This window comes from Nycticebus coucang, chromosome 5 (assembly GCF_027406575.1).
Source record: "Nycticebus coucang isolate mNycCou1 chromosome 5, mNycCou1.pri, whole genome shotgun sequence".
NCBI lineage: Eukaryota > Metazoa > Chordata > Mammalia > Primates > Lorisidae > Nycticebus > Nycticebus coucang.
In genome coordinates, this window is record NC_069784.1 from 104,813,701 (window position 1) to 104,836,234 (window position 22,534).

At 36.2% G+C, this 22,534-nt stretch overlaps 1 protein-coding gene and 1 pseudogene across 5 annotated transcripts in view; both read right to left on the reverse strand.

The window, feature by feature from the left end:
* The window catches only part of PTPRK (protein tyrosine phosphatase receptor type K), a 556,126-nt gene that overhangs the window by 40,872 nt on the left and 492,720 nt on the right, over positions 1 to 22,534 (reverse strand). For 3 of the 5 annotated variants that reach the window (XM_053590941.1, XM_053590943.1, XM_053590945.1), the window contains exon 14: positions 1,601 to 1,739. In XM_053590941.1, the coding sequence (XP_053446916.1) occupies positions 1,601 to 1,739 (139 nt within the window). The remainder of the gene's footprint in view (positions 1 to 1,600; positions 1,740 to 22,534) is intronic. The other 2 variants (XM_053590944.1, XM_053590942.1) reach the window with 1 other exon arrangement.
* LOC128586441 (26S proteasome regulatory subunit 4-like) overlaps positions 18,197 to 22,534 on the reverse strand; it is a 35,575-nt pseudogene continuing 31,237 nt past the window's right edge.

Genomic DNA, 22,534 nt, shown 5'->3' on the forward strand with positions numbered 1-22,534 from the left:
TGCTGTCAGAGCATCTGACCTCCCAAAAGTCTTGCTTAGTGATGTTTTTAGCATGCTTTAGGAAATTTATTTTTTAATTTATTTTTTCAGTATTCTTAAAACAGAGAGCCATGGATAAAGATAGCAAAAGAAGTGTATTCAAATAAATGACAAATAAAACTGATACATTTAACCCAACTATAACTGAGCGAGGACATAATCAGAAGCCACTTTCATGCTCATATCCAATTTCTGAAGTGACTGGAATAATTTTAACGGGGAAGCAACATGTAGAGAGCTCTACTTTCTAAATTGTTTTGTTAACTCTCCAAATACAAATTTAAACTAAACACAGACAGAAGATCTGAAGATTATGCTTGATGGTTTTCTTAATTGGCAAGTTTTTATTACTCAAATGCATAGATCTTTTTGCCTTACATATGATGTAATTTCCAATCACAGAGGGAGACAACAGCCAGAGAAAGCACTATTTGGGGAAAGCACGTATGTAGCTAATTTAACACAAAACACTATAATGCATACCTAATGTTTCTAATGCAGATGTGTCTTCTCCAACATATATATCTCCAAGGGGATAATTGTAAAGAGGCAATATATTAAAATAAACTCTGATGGAATCATTAACACACGTAGAATGAGTCTTATCTATAATGTTAATGCTTTATTTCAAGTATAAAATGATTATAATAGTATCTTATATGATTTAATGTAATATAAGCAGCATTATTTATTGTGTTATGCAATAGAATTCACAAATTACAACCATTTCTATACAACCAACTATTTTAGAACTGTATTCTGCATGTAAAGATTGTTTGAAAAGTCCTTCCAAATTGAAGCATTACCGGAAATATATGATTGAAAAGATTATTCTATTAGATATTAGTCAGACGATGCCTTATAGATTATGACACTTTATAGAATGAACAAAAGCTCATATTATAAAAACTGTACATGTTATAAAAACTGTATATATTTGAAATGTTTTTCAGCAGGAATAGACTTTATTCTCCAGAACAGAGTTCAGTTTAAATTCTAGCAGGTCTTAGTATCGTCATATAATTCCAGAAGATGGCGATATTGGTTGATATCGTATAAAAGATTAATGTTCAATTAAAAAAATTTACTCCCCATTTTAAAAGGCTGAAGTTTTAAGCCTGTAAATATTTAATACACAATTTTACTAAATAATGTTTATATTCGTCTCATACCTTATTTGTAGCCAGGATTTGGAAAAATACAGAATAAGAGAACAAAATACTTCATAGTATCAAGTATCAAAATAAATTCATATTTTGCCATTCTTAATGATAACACTTCAAAGATGAATGAATATCTCAAGTATGTTTCATTTGAAAATTTAAATTCTTACATTACTTTCAAGATTAATTTCAGAAAAGTTATATCTAAACTTAAACTGCAAATAACCAAATGAAAAAAATTTTTAAAAAATATGTGCGATAAGACTCAGATGCTGGCAACATTGTTAAAATTAAATTCTTCTTATTGTTTGTCCTAATTTAAAAGAACTTGGGGAAAAAGTATTTAAACTAGTGACACAAATGGTAAGTGAGTAGGACAGGACCACCTCAGGTCTTACCTCTTTTTCACAACTAACACGACCACCAGGAGCAGGAGAATGAACACCAGGATCCCAGCACTAATGCCTGCTATTTTCACCACTCTGTCTGTCTGCTTGGCAGGATCTGGGATCACCTCTGGTTCTTCTGTTGCTGCTGCTAAACAGATCAAAAAAATAAGTTACTGAAAGTAGCTAATTATTATGGAAAAATAACTTTTCCTTGGTGCAAATTACTACAACAGGTCAACTTCTTTCGCTGTATTTGAATAAAAATAACCTGAAAATATAAATAAAGAAACATGCCAAAGCACAGCTCAACCTATAGGGTCAAGTTAAGGAACAAGCTTTCTTTTTTCTTTGAGATGGAGTCTCACTTTGTCACCCTCAGTAGAGTGCCGTTGTGTCACAACTCACAGTAACCTCGAACTCTTGGGCTCAAGTGATGCTTCCTGAGTAGCTGGGACTACAGGCACCACAATGCCTGCCCATACTTTTTTTAAAGACGAGGGTCTCACCCTAGCCCAGGATGGTCTTGAATTCCTGAGCACAGGTAATCCTCCTGCCTTGGCCTCCCAGAGTTCTAGGGATTGCAGGTGAGGCACTGCCCCCAGCCAAAAACAAGCTTTCTGAATAGAGGTTTTACCACAAAAATGCAGAAATAAGTATCAAAGGGAACCATCAACAGTTTTTCTCTAAATCCCCTTGAAAGTCAGAACACAAGATTTTTAGCAAATAGTACAGTGGAAAGAGGGCATCAGATTTAGAGATTCATGTGTTTATCAGTAAACACTTCGTGACTCAAAGACATGGTGGTCTGCTTGGTGCTTTAAGTAAGGTAGTGTCACCGACATCTGTCAGGAACAAAACGGGTTAGGTTAAATAAATGCATCGTCTCACTGCTGGAGACATGAGTTTATGATTTAACACGTTAAGATGTTAGAGGAATAGCTGGTTTGGCAGAAGAAAAGAATAAGCAAAGAAAAACAGATAGAGCAAGGAATATTTCTTATACTCTTACCACGTAAAAACCCAGATAATAAACTTGAGAAACAAAACTTTGAGAAGAGGATCAGTTTTATAAAATTCTCTATCTGTCCTCATTTCATTTCTTTCTCAAAACTGCTCCTGCTCCCATGTACACAATTAAAATTATAAACTTTAATTGAAAAAATAAGACCCAGTTATTCTCTGAAGGCATGTTCCTTTTACCTCATTTACTTTAAAAACTGGTAAGGTAAAAAAACTCCCGAGACTTAGTGAGGTAAGGATGGATTATAAATTGCTCAAGGATAGAGAAAAAAACCTAATATATCTGTCTTTTAATACATCATTTCTCAGCGTTTCCAGATGCATAGCCCCTCCTGTTCAGAATCTGAGGTTATTCTTAGGATTAGGCACATTTGGAAAACTGCCCTAAACCACCCCAAACAGGGCCTTACATTTGGGGTCAAAAGATGGTCCAATGAAGAGAGACACAAACAAATCTCTAACTCTAACCTTGTATCTTTCCAATGGACAACTGGTTAATTCTCTTTAAAAAATTTTCCATTTTTCTACCTTCCAATCCTTTCCTTTTTGGTTTCTCTTCTCAGCCCTTTTCCTCAACCCCATTTCTGTACATCTAAGTATCTGCTCCAGTTTTCCCACCAGGCAAAAGGGTTGCTAAGTTTTATTTTTTCCAAGTAAGAAATCTGAAAGAACAAATATATCCAATACTAGTATCATTTCAAAAAATGGTAATTTAAAGCTTAGCCAGTGGGAAAGATAATAGCTTGAAGAAAAGTGTTATAACACAGTTAACTTTGTAAAACAATTCATTCTGTCTTAATTTATCTCACTTCAACTTCATAGGATAAAACTTTCCCATGGACTACTTTTGGTAACCATTACTCTCAAGCAGAAAAAGCAAACTTTTACCTTTTTTTTATTTTTTTTTTTCCTGGTGAGCAAAAGGAGTTTCCCTTTCTGACTTGACACTTTCCATATATCCAGGGAACTTCCAACCTCATAATTATGAATAGAGGTAGCGTAAAGGTTTCAAACTACTTTACGGTTCAATTTATGAAAACATGTAGTAAATATGTTAGAGAGCTCTTCCTTTCCAGAGGCAACTTTAGAAATATATGCCTATCTCTCTGTCTATGTATATGTATAAATCTATCTATGCATGTACATAGATATAGATATAAATACTAGAAACAGGTGGAGTATATTCCAAACTTCGATATAAAATCCAAAAAGAACACAGTCATAGTAATTTTCAAATTAGATTGGTTTGACACAGATACTGTTTCAAACAGCAAGAGAAACAAAATGTTTGAAGTAGAAATCTCTAGGAAAAACTTTATGCAACAAATCATCATCATTCATTAATGAAAGTCTACTCTCATCAGAGTCTACATTACACTTGGCTTTCAGAGGGTAAAGATAATAATCCTTTGATAATTTTCGGACATATCTGACTTACAGAATTAAATCTTTCTGAAAATTCTCTGGAAGATCAGTTCTTATTTAATGAGGTCAGTATTTTTAACATAGCATTTTAATTCCATAAAAGATATGATCTTAAGGAATAATTTTCTAAATAAGTTATGCCATAAGTAGCGTGTGTTGTGTTTTATAAAAATCTCCAGAACTGCTAATCCCCACAAGAAGCAGATAATAGACATAGGTACAGATTCATCATAAGGTATGGACAGCAGTGTTAACACCACCTGGGCTTCGTAACTAAATGACAAAACTGAAATAAAGGTGATGCATAAACAATTTCAAAGTCAGAGGAAGAAATTTTTAAGGTCTCATAAATAATATGGATTTACTAATGAACTCTCTAAACATATTTCCAGAATTAAAAAGAAAATCTAAAAATACATTTTTACAGAGACTCTGATGACTTGCAGGTAGATTCAGAGTGCAAGTGCATTGAAACTTTCATAATCCATTATGCAAATCAGTGAAATTACTTCCAAACAGGGGTGTTCAACCCATGGCTCAGAAAACAGAACTCCCCTAAAGAAAAATTACAGATGAAGGAAGATTGTTCAATGAAAAATGGACCGCTGACTCCTTTTTTTTTTCAAGGCAAATTTGTAGGGAATTTGGGTCTTTTCAAAGACCATAATTTGAAAAGTCTTTTTATGCAAAAACATGTCACCACATTCACTGCCAGTGAAGGACTGTGCCCTAAGGACAAAATAGTGGAACCAAAAACAAGTCTATTAGCTTTTTTTTTAAAAAAAGTTACAACTCAGGTGGATTCCATTGTAAAAGCTAGTTATGTGGTAGCATATTTAACAACAACAACAAAAAAATTAAAACCGTTTACTGATAATGAATTTATTAAGCAATGTATGGAAAGCATGGCACATATAATTTGCCCTTAAAAAGGAGTGGGGAGGAATTTCTAAAATCAGTTTGTCTCACCAGACAATAGTCAGACTAATTGAAGAAATTGGAAAATCAAAAGAAGTTTGGAGAAGAAAGCTACTAATTTTAAATTTTATGCTTTGGTGATGAATGACAAAATTGAAGCTATAAATATGGCTCAACCTGCCATTTTTATTAGAGGTATTGATGACAAATATAATGTCATTGAAGAAATGGCTTCTTTACTGACATTAAAAAACACAATTAAGAGATTTATACGGAACAGTGAAAAATACATTACAAAGCAATTTTCTTTGTCCATTGCCAACACATCTGATAAAGTTACTGACGGTGCCCTGCCATGGTAGATAAAAGAGAGGGACTTATAAAATTAATAGAAGCCAATGAAATTGCTACCCAAAACTCACAGTTGATGAATGTCATGCAAATTGTCATCAGGATGGTACCTCTCACCAGGGCCAACAGATTCAATCATTGCCAATTCCAGGGATTCGTAAAGTATTGATACTGACATTTACTTTTCGGAAGCACCATAGCTAATGGCCTGATGCTGAAAAGATGTTATGATTTTTGACATGTTATCAAGCTGTTTATTGTGTCAAAAACCAAATTTGTGCCAGAACTTTACAGTGAACACTGGCTTACAAATTTATTATTTTTAGTGGATTTAACAGCTCAATTAAATGAGTTAAACATGTGACTTCAAGGTAAAAACCAACTTATCAATACAATATTTCAAGTCATAACAGGATTCCAAATTAAACTGCAATAAATGGCAAGCTTAAATGAAGGTAATCAATTTTATGTATTTCAACACTGAGTCCTGGGAACAGTGAAAAAGGTACAGACTTGCTTTTGGATTTGATATAAGAATTTGAAAACAAATTTCAAGTTTTCTGGGAAAATAATATGTTGGTGTAGCTGAGACTCCATTTTCAGCCAACACAAATACGTCACCTGATGATTTTCAAATGGAATGCATACAGCTGTCATCTGAAATTCAGCTCATAAACTTGATCATGTCTCTTACTGGACTTCTACAGGTCCGATCCTGACCCAGAGACAAATATCACTTGCTTCACAATCATGCCTTCTTTGTGCCATTACTTTTTGGCAGCACCTACATTTGTGAACAACTATTTTGAAGAATGAAGCACATGAAGAGTAAAATTAGAACCAAAATAGCCGATGAGTCCTTTGGAAACTCACTGAGACTGGCAACTGAGATATTGATGCAGTAGTTTCTCAAATACAATGTCAAACATCCCACTAGTTTTACATTGCCTGTGTTTCTTTTACCTTTATAATAAAAAATATCAACTCCCCCGAGATGTTTTATGACTGAAGTACATTTTCTATAGCAGTGTTTGCAAACTTGGGACCTGCTCAACAATTTTAAGACTCTCTGAATAGGCTGGTAAATAATTAGGATTATTATGCAAAGATTTTTTTTTTTTACTTTTCTCTGTTTGTGGATATCAAAAAAATTATGCCTGGAACTTGTTTTTTTTCCTCATCAGCTTCTGTTGGATTCTGTGTATTTAATGTGTGGTCCAAGACGACTCTTCTTCCAATGTGGTCCAGATAAGCTAAAAGTTTGGACTCTGCGGCTTCCAAGTGGAAGTCCACGTGTCTTTGTTAAAGCTGAGACTTCAGTTCACATTTATCGGCCCATTCCAACATATTTATTTGAGTTGGGTAAGGGTGCTTGTCTGTCATGATTACAATTATGCAAAAAGTTGTTCATTAATCTTCAATGTAATTTTTAAACTTGAGTCTAGAAGGCTAATCAAATTTTCTGAGTACATGTGATTTGGTGGTCATTTCCCCTTGATTGTGAATCTTCCTCAAAGGCTTCAGCTGTGACATTTATCATTAGTAGTAGTAGTAGTAGTAGTAGTAAGTAGTATTACTACTAAAGGTACTTTTTTTTTTTTAACTAAATATGTCTGTATAACTACTTTTGAATAGTTTAATTACATGTATTTTTCCAAGTTACTGTCCTCTGAGAACCAAGGAACACAAATATCCTATTTAAAATCATTCAAGCTTACAAGATTCATTAATGGAAATACAAGCAGTAGCCCTTAACTGAGCATTTTCCATTTTCTTCTAAGAGAGCGCAAAGTTGTTATAGTGACAGCACCCCTGAGTTCTGTTTATAATTTATGCATATACACAAGATAATGTGCAACACCATTTCAAAAATGCTTTCCTTTGCTATAAATCTTTACCTCTTTCATCTTCCAAAGAACATTCAAAGAATCCCCAGTGTCTCAAGCCAAGATACCATAATTCTGTTTACAGTGAGAAAAGAATGAAGGCAGAATTTCATCTTTTTATTGAGCAAATTTAAAGATGTAATTTTTTGGGGAGGCGACAATAGCTAAATTAACTTTATAAATTGTGTTCTTGCTCCCACTACTTAAAAATGAAATAATGTTATGGTCATAGAAATTTACCTAAAAATTTAAAGCTATTTTCATAGTGGAGATTATACAGAATCATCCTCCCACTTTAATGTCCTCATGATGGACATTAAAGATGGAAGCCTCTAAGTACAACATCTTAGGTGACGTTATAGCATCTTCAGAGACATCATCATCACTCAAATTCACTTGCGCTTTCTTCCTTTCTCACTTATAGATTTGAAAAGCTGTTCACACTCAAGTCACAATTGTTTCTTCAAACTGCACAAGCAGGTGGGCATGGTGGCTCATGCCTGTAATCCCAGGACCATGGAGGCCAAGGGAAGAGGATCACTTGAGCCTAGGAGTGTGAGACCAGCACGGGCAACATAGTGAAACCCTGTTTCTACCAAAAAAAAGAAAAAGAAAAAAACTCCACAAGCAGGCTTATGTCTCCCAACCCCAATAAACCACCATCACCAATGTCGTAATGACACTGCATTCAATGTGCATTTTTCTCATCTAATTTTTTGTGACCTCTTAACAGCACATGACATTTCTGTTCATTACTTCCTATTGTAACAGTATTCACAGGGCTTCCATCTCTTGGGCATCTCCTAGTTTTCTTATGACTCTGGCCTTTCTTCTCCAGATCTCCTTTGTGAGTCCTTCCTTGTTTGTCAATCCTTTAAAAATGGGCCCCTTTGGCTTTATACCTTTCCATCACTTCAGGCACTATGCTGACAATTGATCACTCTCAAATCACAAGACAATTCTGACCAGAAGCTCCAGCCTGAACTCCTGACCCATGCAGTCACGTGATTATGATTTCTTCACTCCAAGGCACGACAGTCATCTCAAACACACCGCTCCAAACCTGAACTCACAATCTCATTTCACACCAGTTCCTCTTCAAGTATATCGCCTTTGAGTAAACGGCACAGCTCTATGCAAAACTCTCTCCCCATCCTGTCCTGGGTAGAAACTTGGGCATCATTCTTGAATCCTCCATGCTTCCCTTACTGCTAGGATTAAGCATAATTGATCCAAATTGGTATGCTTTGGAAAGAGAAAGGGAATATTCTTAAATAATTATGATGGGAGACAAGGCAAAACCTGGAATTATCCTGGACAAACAGGATGCGCAGTCACCTTACCTCTCTTTATCATATGGTTGGTTAGCACCAACTACTTCCTGGGTGTCTCTCATCTCTACTTCTCCTCACCCTTACTGCTGCTGCCTTAACTGAGGGCACTATCGTCTCTAGCCGGGATCCCACAGCCGTCCCTCTGTGCTCTCTGGCTCTCGGGGCTCTCTCTTGACTGTGCTCTCTGCCTATTCCACATCAAAGCTCACATCATAGAACATAGTAGTTCTAGGGCTTGATTGCCTGGTGTCGCACCGCTTGCTCAATCGTTCCCACTTCAGTTAGGGGAAGGTCCGTAAAAGCACAAACCATGTTTATTTTTCTCACCATTGAATTTCTAGTAGGATCTGGCAAAAATCAACATTTCGAAAAAGGTAATTAAAAAAATAAATAAAAGCATGACATTAAGCCTGCCTAAGGCAGGTTGTATTGGCATACAGAAAATCCACTCTCTTCTTAAAAAACATCAAGATACATTTGATTAGGTATATATCTTCTTGTTTTGGGCATTAGTGTAAGAAGAACTCAGTGCATGCATTTCTGAATTTTCTCTGGAAATTTCATGCCCCTGTGCTAGCCATTCCTTCAGAGGCCTAGTTATTCTGCCAGCCCCCACCTACCACCAAACCACAGAAAAATTCCTATGTCATGGAAAGCACAAATGATTTGAGTGGCAAGACCCTGCTTTGATTTTCAGTTCCTTTCCTTACTCACTGTGTAACAATGAGCGAGTTAGTGTCTCTTAGAGTTAATACATTTATCTATAAAATAAAAATAATAACATCATCTATATTATGTAGCTCTTAGAAATATCAAGTGACATAATGACCTGAAAGGGTTTTATGAACTGAAACACTTATAATCGGAGACGTAGCAATAGATGCTGCTGCCTAGTAGATGCTGGTTTTTTAAATCCATCCTATAAAAATGAAAAACTATGAATAGAGGAACTGACATTACTGAAAAACAGCTTTTAACAAATCTTAGCAGTATATTATATAAATACATAATGATAGGTTTTGTAAAGCACGTGTTATTAATTAAATAGTCTGCCACAGTGGACGCTGAAGCCTCAAGGATATCTTGAACTATGTATTATTTAACTCGACGATCCTTTGAAGTCATTTTGCTTCATCATCTCATAAGATCTTATGAAACTTGTCCAGTATTAAATTTCTGACTATAAAAAACAGGATCTATCAGAGGGTTTTTTTTTTTATTGGTAACAACTGAAAAAGCAGCTATATGCTACATGGTTTAACAGTAGCTGGAAAATAATTTACTCTTATTTAGTAAAGATATGGCTGCTCCCTGAAAATTTCCGAGGTGGAAAATAGTAGTGAAGAGGTCTGAGGAGACTTTAAATAACTATGAAATAGAAGTATAGACTAATATTACAAATATTTAAAATTAATTTCACACCGTTTATGGCATCTCCTTCTACTCAGGTTCTCTAAATTTGTTTTGGTTTTAAAATACCACAGTTCAAAATGTTACATAAAATTCTGAAGAAATAACAAAAACACTTTTAAAAAAGCAGTAAGTACAATTCAGGAGTGTATTTAAAGGTAAAAAAGTGTAAAATATTACTTTGCATCAGAGGTACCTGTGGCTTTTTTTTGTTTGTTTGTTTTGCTGTTTTCTTTTCTTTTTGAGACAGAATCTCATTATGTCACCCTCGGTAGAGTGCTGTACTGTCACGGCTCACAGCAACTTCAAACTCTTGGGCTTAAGCTATTTTCCTGCCTCAGCCTCCCAATAGCTGGGACTACAGGCGCCTGACACAATGCTCAGTTATTTTCTTGTTATTGCTATCATTGTGGTTTTTAGCAGGCCCTGGCCGGTTCAAATCCACCAGCCCCAGTGCATGTTGCTGGTACACCTACCCACTGAACTACAGGCGCTGAGTCTTGTTGGGTTTTTTTGAGATAGCGTCTTGCTCTGTTGCACAATCTATCCTGAAATGCAACCTCATAGCTTACTGCAACCTCAAACTCATGAGTAGCTGAGTAGTTACGACTAGCCACCACAACATAATTTTATTCTTTCTTCTTTTTTTGGTAGAGACAAGGTCTCACTATGTTGCCCAGCGTGGTCTTGAACTCCTGGTCTCCCAAAGTGCTATGATTACAGGTATGAGCCACCATGCCTGCTTCATAGTAACTTCATGAAGAGCAAATATTTTATCATATGAATTTTTCATAATTTCATAATTTTTCATATGAATTTTATCATATGAATTTTTCATCAAGTTTCTCATTCAATTAAATTCATTCAGTTGGATAAAACAGAGCCTTACTTCTTAAACACAGTTCAGCCTGTTACGTGATCCCTGAAATCTGTCCTGAATTCTCCTTTCCAAGTGCTATGTCATTGAAGACCTGAACTTGTTTTGTCACTAGTTCTCCTTCCCACATTGGCTTCCTCAGATTTACTGTAAATATATTACAAGGATGAATTTTCTCAAAAGCACATGTGATTAAATGTAACTGTAATTGCTTTACATTCAAGAGAAAAAGGCAAAAGCTGTGACATGTAAGTCCCTTCAAAACCAGGCTCTGCTCAACCTTTTTAACCTAATCTTCTGAACAATTCCTTTAGATACCATGTCACACATCTTAATTGCTTAAAACTATCCACCATTCCCCAAATAGTCAAATACTTCTTACTAGGGCCTGACAAACTGTAGCCCATGGGTTACATAAGGCTCATCATTTTTGACAGAAACAAACTTTATAAAAATTGACTTTACATGATAATGTCAAACTGTTCCAATGTACATACCCACCAGCACTGTATGCCAACTCTAATTCTATCTTAGCTATGTATTATCTTACTTCTTAATTTTTGTCATTTTGATGGTAGAAAATATCTAATGTGCATTTGATTCCTAATAAAATGACTTCCTGAGATACTTGAAATATTTATACCTCTTTCTTGTCTGAAATGCTCATTGTAAAATTTTGACCCATTTTTTTTGGTTTTTATCTTTTTATTCTGTAAAAACAGGTATCTTCTCCTAGAGGATGGTATGGAGAGAGAAAACATCTTTTCCTTTTAATCTCCTAAGCTGATGGCTCGGGGTCTGTAACAAAAGACAGACTAACAGAAGAAAAGAGCACAAATTTATTTAATATAATATTTTGAGAATTTACATTAATTCTCAGGGAAGACTTCATAAGGAAATAAAGACCTAAAGAAACATTAAACCTGAATTTTTGTATAGCAGGTTTGAAGAAGGGTGAACAGTCAGAGAGAAATACGATAGGGGGAAAGTTGTGATGTTAAGTGTAGCAAACTAGAGCTAACAAGTTCTGCTCAGCTGGTTCCTCTGGGTAGCCCTCTATCTTTGGAGTTAAGGGTACTCCTTCCCTGGGGTATTAAAGAACACAAGCTACATGTGAGGGTCTTATAATCTGCTTCAGGGGAAGGTCAGAGAGAACTCCCTGTTGCTGTTGTCTTCTCACATTTTTTCAGCTTAAAATATTCACCATGCCAAGGTGACACATTTTGGGATAATGTGTTTGAAATTCCGTCAGTGGCTGTTCTTATTATTTATGGCATGAATAACGGTTTTGAATATTAGTGAGGTCAATATGTCAAGATTTTTTGTGGTTAGCGCTTATTGTTCAAGAAGTATTTTTTTTTCTAGTCTGAACTTTATAATTGTTTTAAAAGTTTTAAAACTATCCATTTCATACTTAATCCTAGATTGATCTAGAGTTGCTTTCTGAGCGTGATGGACAGTAGCAACTAGTTCCAGGTACTCCCCCCACATAAATATCCAGTTATTTCTGTACAACTTTTGAATTGATCCGATGAGCTACAATAGCTTTAAAACATGACATATTATAGATCTGCAACGATATAGGATATAATTTATATCAAAACTATAGCTGCCCAAGTCACCTTCTGGAGTGAGAACCATCACCAAGAACCAAATGGAACGTTAGCAAGGGAAAGCACAATTGTTTAAATTTTAAAATAACTCTTTGGATGGACTTATAGCAGATTTTGTAAAATTGAAGAAATAGATGACCAGCAAGGTGTTAGATGGGAAGAAGTTACCCTGAGCAAAATACAAAGAAAAGCTAAGATGCTCAAGAAGAAGGAAAGCAGGCAGGGGAATACGCCCATCACATATTACAACAAACGACAGAACTACAGCATTTACCGTAATGCGGTATCAGTACGGAATAGAGCGGTCGCCTCTTGGAAAATAAGGGAATCATTTGATTCTTGGTAAATGATTCTTTGTTTAGGGACTTCTGATAGCATCTTGCTAAACTTCATGGTTTGTACTTTATTTAACTAGTTTATATTCAGCTATTTTATATTTTATATTTGACTATCCTGATACTTGCAGTCCTCTGAGGATTTAGAGCTGCTGTTTTGCTAACTCTGTCAGAGAGAGTTACTATCAAGAATGCTTGGTGACCTTTGATTGTGAGTTAATTGCTTTCTGTTAGTCTGTGGGAACTTTGCAGGCCTAAATTGATTATGCTTTCAGCTAAAAGACATGCATCTCTTCCACCAGTTAGCCATGAGGCACCCCAGACCTCAGACCACCTCTGCCAGCTGTCCAGGGGAGGCTCAGGCAAGGCAACAACCTTATTACCAGCAGAAAACCAGTTTCTCAAGGCTAAGGCAACTTGGGCATCCTCCTGTAGAAACCACCATTTCCTTTGCTATTGCTCAGTGTTTTGGGCTTCAGTCACTTCTCTCTCTCTCTCTCTCTTCCCCTTTCTCTCTTTCTCTCTCTCTCTCTCTGGCAAAATTCTGGGTCCAATAAAGTATCTAGACATGTGTCTTATTCAGGGTAGAATTGTTCTACAGAGGTCCTCCAAGCATTTAATCCACCAGGTTTCCAGAACTATAAGCCAGATCATGGGATTTTGTGTTCTTTATTTTTCCTGAAGCCTTACCCATACATAACTATCCTTGCATCTCTAAACATCAGTTAATGGTTTTCCTGTTCCTCACATAAAAAATTATGTTGCAAGTACTATATTTTTAAGAGAGTCTCTAATATACACTAAATTGAGATCTAACTAAGGACAGAAATATAATCTCATTCATATTTTTATGTCCTATGACTTAGTGACTAATACATTATAAAAGTTGAATAGTATTTGTCTAATGAATGAGCAGGAAATGAAAACTTCGTAAGTTATCATGGTGTTTTACCTACATGAGAGAAAAATTCATAGCTATTGGGTACAGTGCACGCTTGCTGGGTAAATGGCCTCTTGCATGGTAATGGTAACTTTGACTCAATCTGTACAAAAACAAAGTATGTAAACGAAACATGTACCTCCTAATATTCTGAAATTTAAAAAATTATTACCAAATGCAAAAAAAGTATTAACATTTTTGAAACAAATATATTGATACTAGAATTAACTAATTTATAAAATTTATGACCATTCTTTAAGAAAAAACTCACTTATGTGTAGTATAAATTGGGAAAGAATTTCAATGTATCTGGAAAACAATGATAGGGAACCCTCTAACCAGGTTGCATTAAATTATGATTACTATTATTATTATTATTATTTTGAGACAGAGTATTACTTTGTTGCCCTCAGTAGAGTGCCGTGGCATCATAGCCCAAGCAACCTCAAACTCTTGGGCTCAAGTCATCCTCTTGCTTCAGCCTCCCGAGTAGCTGGGACTGCAGGCATGTGCCACAGTGACTGGCTAGTTTTATAGACAGGCTCTTGCTCTTTCTCAGGCTGGTCTCAGACTCTTGAGCTGAAGTGATCCACCTGCCTCAGGCTCCCAGAGTGCTAGGATTACAGGCCTGAGCCACCATGCCTGGCATTAAATTATTTTTGATAGAACAAGCTGTTTATCTGAGTTCGATTCCAGTTTTACCACTTACTAGCTAGGTGACTCTCGATAAGTTATTTAGTCACTGTTCCTCAGTTTTGTTATTAGCAAAACGGTGATAATAAAATAGCTACCTTCTAGGTTGATGGAAAGATTAAGTGCATCAAATATGCACAGTGCTCAAGACAAAACCTGTACGTAAAAAACCTCAGTACATGATAGGAAATATGTGTAGTATAATTAAATTCAAATATAATTATCTTTCTAAATATAGATTTCTACATCAAATTTATCAAAACTTCAAACTAGCAGCATTAGATGGAGAGAAGTCCAATTTTTAAAAACATGGAGACATTAATTTGTTACTGCTCACCAGTGGGAACATATCTGTTGAATGTCCTGACAGGCACAAAACACTACACTGGGCTAAAGAATCAGAAAGGTGAATGTGTTCTTCCTGCGGAGACTGTATAAACTGGGAGCAGAGATCCTTATCAGATGATGATAACAAGTGCAACACAAGAGGCAAACACAGGGCTCCTTCAGAGGAGGATGGAATGGTATCTGGATTGTTGACATCCTAAAACATTTCATAGAATTATTCAACATAAAAGTCTAGCTCTGATTTTCGGATAAAGAAAACAACTAGTGAGAGGTTAAGTGGCTTTTTCATGAATACAGTATTAGTTTTTGACACAATTAAAAATACATCTAAATTCAGTGAGAAGGGCTCTTAAAAAAATTTCCCAAACCACAAATGCTGGCATAGATGTGGAGAGAAAGGAACATTTTGGCACTGTTGGTGGATGCAAACTAGTACAACCTCTATGGAAAGGCGTATAGAGATACCTCAAAGAATGAAAAGTAGACCTACCATTTGATCCAGCCATCCCAATACTAGTTATTTACCCAAAGGGGAAAAAAAGTCATTTTATCATAAGAAAGACACTTGTACTTGAATGTTTATAGCAGCCTGGTTGCAAAGATGTAGAAACAACCCAAGTGCCCATCAATATATGAGTGGATTAATAAAATGTGGTATATCTATACTATGAAGTCCTTCTCAGCCCATCAAAGTGTGGTGAGCTAGTATCTTCTGTAACAACTTAGACGGACCATGTTAAGTGGAGTTTCGTAAGAATGGAAAAACAAACACCACAAGTACTCAATACTAAATTGGAAGTATTTGGTCAACACTTACGTGCACATACAGAAGTAAAACTCAATGGGAATCAGGTAGGTAGGAGAGGGAAGGAAGGGTGAATGAATTCACACCACACCTAACTGGTACAACACACACATTTGAGGTGAAGGGCATATTACAGCTCTGACTTAAAAAGAGAAAATTATGTGACCAAAATGTACATATCACTGTAATATTCTGAAATACAAAATATTAAAATAAAAATAATAAATTTAAGGTATGAAAACACACACACAAAATACAGCCCATGCTTTGTAACTCCCTTTTAGCACTTTTACTTGGGAGAAATGTGATTAGCCACTAGTATTAGGAGAAGTTTTTACCACTGTCTCCTTAAAAACAATAAATAAAGAGAGAGAGACACAATGGAAATGTCAATCTTAACTACTACCTAACAAAATGAAAGGAAAAGTTGGAGAGATAGGAACACAAATAGTCACATCAAATCCTTCCTGGAAAAAAAGCAGACTTAGATGAGTGAATGGAATCTGGGAGGGATCTTAGAGGAAGACATAATAGTAGCCTTAAAAACAAAAACAAAAACAAAAACATACTGGGGCTGTCTAAAAATTTACCAGCCATGTAAAATGAAAGATAGAGACACACATAGTTGGATACTTTCCAGACAGCCCTTATACATTCACTGCCCCGTCTTAAACACATAGAGAAGGAGTTTCTTTCTTTGTTTCCATCTTCATTAACTAAATAAACACATTACTTGATGTTGCTGACATGTATCTGGTACATTTCTAGGCTCTGAAGAGTGATCCTGAAACAAGGCAGAGAGTATTTCTGCTCTTGTGCAGTTGACATCCCAGTGTTGTAAAGCAAATGAGACCCAAGTGAACATGCATCCTCTACCAAACAGGAGTTCTGCTCCAAGAATTAAAGTAGGAAGATGAAATAGAGTGCCTTGGTGACCATGTTAGATTTGGAGGGGAGAGAACACCTTTCTGGAGAAGACATGAGGATGGATGGTATGAGTGTTTAAGGAGATGAGGAAGGATGTATCATATCAATGGCAAAAATGCTTTAAAAGATTTTTCTATGTAGTAGGCAGAGATTATGGAACTGTGTAGTTGACAAATATGATTGTAGCCCTTTTTTTTGGCCTACCTCAAATAATAAAGATTAGAGAATAACAATAGAGTGATATTAAAAATTAATTCAGGAAGTAAAAAACACAGAGGTTAAATAAGACAATATTGCACTCCTGGGGAGAGAGCTGGTGTACCTTTATGCCAGAGGTTAGAAAAGGAGCATGAATGATACAAAACTGCATCCTCCATAGACTAATCATTACATAGGGGACATCCAAGTGGGAACAGCCTAGTGAGAGTGAAGCTAGTTGAGCTGAAGATTGCTGCAAAATAAGAAAAACAGGTTAAAACAGATGATAGCAAATCATGTACCCAGACACTGTGTTTACAGTAAGGCAGGCTAGAGAACAGCTACACCTGTCCGGTAAAGTGAAATGTGTCTAAAATTATAAGTGTGGCTATCCAGAGATGTCAGGGGGAAAAGCTTCCTGATAATGTCAGTGATGTTTTTTTCTTCCCACAAACCACAGGATCAGAAAAGTCTCTTCTTCGGGGAAAAACATAAAATGTTAAAATCCAGGCACTGCATGTAATTAAAAGGCAAATGCACTTGACATTTTTGTTGGCACAAACTCAGAAGAATGCCAGATCTAGGCCAGTCAACCAAACATGCCATTGAGAGCACAGACTGAAACAACAACAAAAAAGAATATTAGCGAAAGGAATAGACATCAAAGAAAACCTCTGCTATTGCTCAAATTATAGGGATGCGGTCAAATGTAAAATATTAATGTAAATGTAAAATATTAGATGACCCAGCTTTTAATATCTGTTAATAGGAACTGTTTCTATTTGTAAAATGAAGGGTTAAAACTAGCTGCTTTCGGGGGATGCTTTTAGTTAAGTTATGAATTCTACTTTCATTTTGAACAGGTCAGTTTCCACCTAGGCTTGGATAATTCACTAATCTCGCATACCTCAGAAGAACACACAATATGGTTTAAATCACATTAATAATGACTGCACTGCAATTTTCACAGATGTTTATTTGTTAAATTAGACACTGCCTTAATCTTGGATGCAGGAATCAGACTAAAAAAATTCATTTTGAGTTTTAGCTTTTCTAGGATAATTTAAAGTCTAAATTATTTATACATACTTTAGAATTGGAGACTGGTTTTTAATTTGAAAATGTCTTCTGGCCTTGAGTGAATGAACAGGTGGGAGCCACGTACTTATATGGTTCTTGATTGTCTAAAATTACCTAATGGCTATATCATGCAACTTATAATTCTCAAAATACCTAACATTTACATTCAGAATACTTTAATGGAGTAGTTTGTCCATTTCTACATAATAAAGTTTTTTTTTTTTGTCTGTGAAAAGAACCCACTTTATTGGGAACCAGAGTGCTGCACACTGACCAGCAGATGAAGGCCCCCCCAAGGGGCAGCTTACACATCATATTCCAAAAGATACAGAGGATGTTTGCTAATATCAGTCAACTGGAACATGGACGACTCTGGGCAGCTTCTCCAACCTCATCCCTCTGGGGTCAGATAAACTCCCATTTTCCTGACAGCAACTGGGGTTCACTAGAGATAAAGCCCCTCAGGGATGCCTTCTTGCTTTTTATACAGAACATTTTCTTTAGATTTTTTGAAGTCTTCTTTTGTTACTTTCATTCTATATTCTCTTAAGGCCATCAGACCAGCTTCTGTACAAATTGCCTTAATGTCAGCACCAGAGAGGTCATCTTTAGCCATGATCAAGTCATCCACAGTTACATCATCAGCCAGGGTCATCCTGCCTGTGTGAATCTGAAAGATGCGCTTCTTAGTCTTTTCATCAGGCAGGGGAAACTCAATCTTCCTGTCTGATAAGAGCTGGATCCAAAGTTTCTATTTGGTTTGTAGCCATAATAACTTTCCCATCTCCCCTTGAATCAAATCCATCCAACTGGTTCAACAGTTCCAACATTGTTCACTGAATTTCTCTCTCACCATCAGAATTTGAGTCATATCTTTTTGTCCCAATGGCATCAATTTCATCAATAAACACGATGGAAGGTGCATGTTCTTCAGCAACTTGAAACAATTCCCAAACAAATTTGGGCCCATCACCTTGGTACTTCTGAATGAGTTTAGAGCCAACCACTCTCAAGAAAGTGGCCGAGGTTTGGTTTGCTACTGCTTTGGCTAACAAGGGTTTACCTGTGCCAGGCAGATCACAGTGAATGAGCCCTTTTAATAAGTTTTTTATATTCAAAGTCTCCCCCTTAGCTAAATAGGACCCTTTTCAAAGAAAATTCCATCTCCTTTATAAAGCCTTCCCAGCCCTTCAGTCCTCCAAGGATCTTCTGAATTCCTATGCACTTGATGGTTTTGTTTCTTATCTGAACTCTAAATTAGACAGGATGCAGTTTTAGGAGGAGCGAGGATTTCTGCAGTCACCATTCATTATGATATATAGACTTAGGGAAGTTATATAACTTCTTTGAATCTTAGTTTCTTCATCTATAAAATGGGGTTAAGAATGTTCTTTCACATATATTCTAAGGATTAAAAGAAACAAGCTTGCAAAGCTCATAAAGGTTTATTTCCTCTGGGTGTTTTCCCTATTTTTCTTCTTTGAGGGCATATACCAACATCTTTACTCTCTAACAAAGAGTCAGGATTCAGGAAATATTTGATGCTTAAATCTCCACTTACATTAGAGATTTAGCCACCAACAATCTGTACACCACTGTTGGGAAAGTAAGAGTTTTACAGTATAAATGCAAACAGGCTATTAACTTTGCCTGCTAGTCCAACGAGGGCAGTCAGTATTTTACTTCTCAGAAGAAATCCAGGGCCTGCCAGTGGTGCCTTTGTCTCTCCCATGCTCCTCCTCTTCTCCTTTATGGCTGTTTCACATTCTACTGTGACCACTTTATAAAACGGGGTGTGGGGGGTTGGGTGGGGGTGTTTGTTTTGTCTTTTTGCCATCCAAATTTTTGATTCCTTACATTTATTCCCTTAAAAGCTAATTCTCAGTAGCCTTCAAACAAGCGACTTCATTTTTCCCTTGAACTTTTAGGATATTTGCTTTTTCAATTACTTCCATGCTCACTGAATCCACTGTTCGTTCACAGACTTGTTCAGCTCACAGTTTTCCAAATGAGCCCTGCTGTCAATAACTTCTAGTTTACGGAGAAAGGAAAAAAACAAAAAAACAAAAACCTTTCCATGTATTCTGAATAGATCTCTGAGACACCATTCTCTAGTCTAACCAGATCACACCACTGGCTCTGAGTCTTCAGTATTCCCTGCAAGACCTACTCACTCTTCTCCTCCACTACCTGCAATCTGAATTGCCTTCCTCTCATGGGCTTCACTGAGTCTTAGATTTTATATTTATTTTTTAATCTCTCCCTACCCAGTATGTTTTCACATTTGGGGAGGATAGAAAGCTAAGCTTTTTAAAGAAAAATTGTGTTCCTCCACAAAGTTTACACTTCCTTAGTAGACAGGTGCAGGATCCAGCCTAACCTTGGCTACTTTGATCACTGCGAAAACATAAACCAAAATGTTCTGATAAAAAGATTAAACATTTAAACTCTAAAATCCCATCTTCACCATATTTTTCTGCCTTAAAAATACTGAACAACTTCTCTGACCTGTAGTGAACTGAGCAGTCAGATGGGAGGAAGCCAGGAAAAGAGCAAAGATGGAAAGTAAAAGCTGAAATCTGAAAACCCAAGTATAAATGGATGTGTGTGTGCTGGTGTTGATGGTGTAGAGCTTGCTGTGAGTTCTGCCTCCCACCCTGATTTAATACAGGATGGAACCAAATGAACTAATAGAGTCAACTGCCACAGGCTCGGGTCCCAGCTCTGCCCCCTGAGAAAGTGCCTTAACCATTCTGCCTCAGTTTCTCCATCTGTATATCTGTAAAGATTAAACAATAAATTATTCACAATGTTACATGTGAATATTAACAATTATCCCAAAATTCTTAGCTGAAGACTGATTTCTAAATGTCTCTCCAAAAGCCACGCTTAAGTTACAAGGGAAGAATCAGGAAAAATCACACATCAGTTGTTTGCAAGGTAATAATTCCTTCAGTTTGGCAAGAATAAAGATTTGTCTTCTGGGTTGCACACTACAATAAGGATAGAAGTTTGCTGGTTGTGTACAGCTAAGTGAAGAGATTTGCTTCTGGACAAGAACATATGAGTGCTCCAGTTAAGAAAGGAAAGGAAGGCAGAGGTCCTCTACCTGAGATCAGCGTCCTCAGTCTCTTGGGAATTTGTGTGGCCCCAACATGTATGTAGAAACTAGCACTCATATTCAGAGAACAAAGGATGACCTCAGACCCCACCCCACCCCTTTTTTTTTATGATGCAAAGTCTTTCTCTAGACCAGCTGTTCTCAACCCGTGAGTGGGCTGTGACCCCTTTGGGGGTTGAATGATTCCTTTCACAGGGGTCGCATAATATCAGATATTTACATTATGAAGTAGCAATGAAAATAATTTTACGGTTGGAGGTCACCACAACATGAGGAACTGTATTAAAGGGTCGCGGCATTAGGAAAGTTGAGAACCACTGCTCTAGACTACTAACTTCCAACCTTGAATTCATACTTTCCAGAAGTCAAATTTTGTTCATCAAACCTCCCTGGAGGATAGATTCTCAGTCTCAGCCCCTCTGAACTTTCTCTGCTCTCCTTCCTCTCTGGACCTGGGGTTGCCTCCCTTCTCTGCACAGCACACAGATTATCTCTACTACTGAATGTGCCTCCGGCATGCTGTTTATCTTGCTAAGATTTCCGATTAAAACTCTGCTGTCCAGTATTTTTTCCAAGGATATGATAAAAACAAAGAAATAATCACTTCTCACCTAGTATATATCATGAATAAAACACAACTGTATGATCTCTTATTTTTAACTTAAATGGGGAACGTTTCTAGGGCAATCACAGCATGATCATTCACAAATGTTAGTCTCTGTCCACTCCTATGTTTTTCTTTTGCAAACAGGTATTTAACCTACTTCTACAGTTCAAAGCTACTTAAATATTCTCAGTCATAACAGTAACTCAATCCTTTAAGCACATAACATTTCAACCCATATGAACACACTAATATGATTCCTAATAAGAGCTATGTAAACATCTGGACAAATCTTATTCTATCATATCACAATGTACTTTAATAATGAAAAGTCTATTCTGAGCACATGACCACAACTACTCGTACTGTAACAGATGATGTTCTCAATATAAGATTGTGTTGCTATGGTATCAGCAAACCATGATATTATGAATCCTCTTGTTTACCAGGAACATTTTTAAGGAAAAGAATGGTTCATTATCCTATGTTTACATTGATTATAAATGTCAATTTAGTAGCAAATGTGAAAATTAATAATTTAATATTTTCATAGTATGTACTAAACATTTTAACAAATCTCTGATGATCCTCAGAATTTATCTGTACACTTTGCAGCACCAGTACTATAATTTTGCAATTCATTAATATGCATGGACAGAATGTACATCAGAGAATAACATGTATATTAATATTCACCTTTTCAACTAAGGTCACATACAGTGTTAGTTTATTTTGCAGTACAGTAAATATATCTTTGATGTGTGGAATAAATTCTACAAAGCTGCAGTCCTTTAAAATTAGATTATCTCAAACTATTTCCAAATACCCAACAAACTGCAATGCAGTTTTGCATTCTGCATGTATGAACACGGCTGACAACAAAGATTTGCATAAGATACTCTCTCCCTATGAGGCCAACTTTTGTTTTCCTTCATTAGTTTGCATGAATTCATATTCCAAAGTGTCTGATTCAGAGAGATTGTTTTCTCCAACTTTTGTTCTATCAAGGTTATTTAAGCTGAACCTCAAAGGAAACAACATTTCTTAAATCTTTTGCT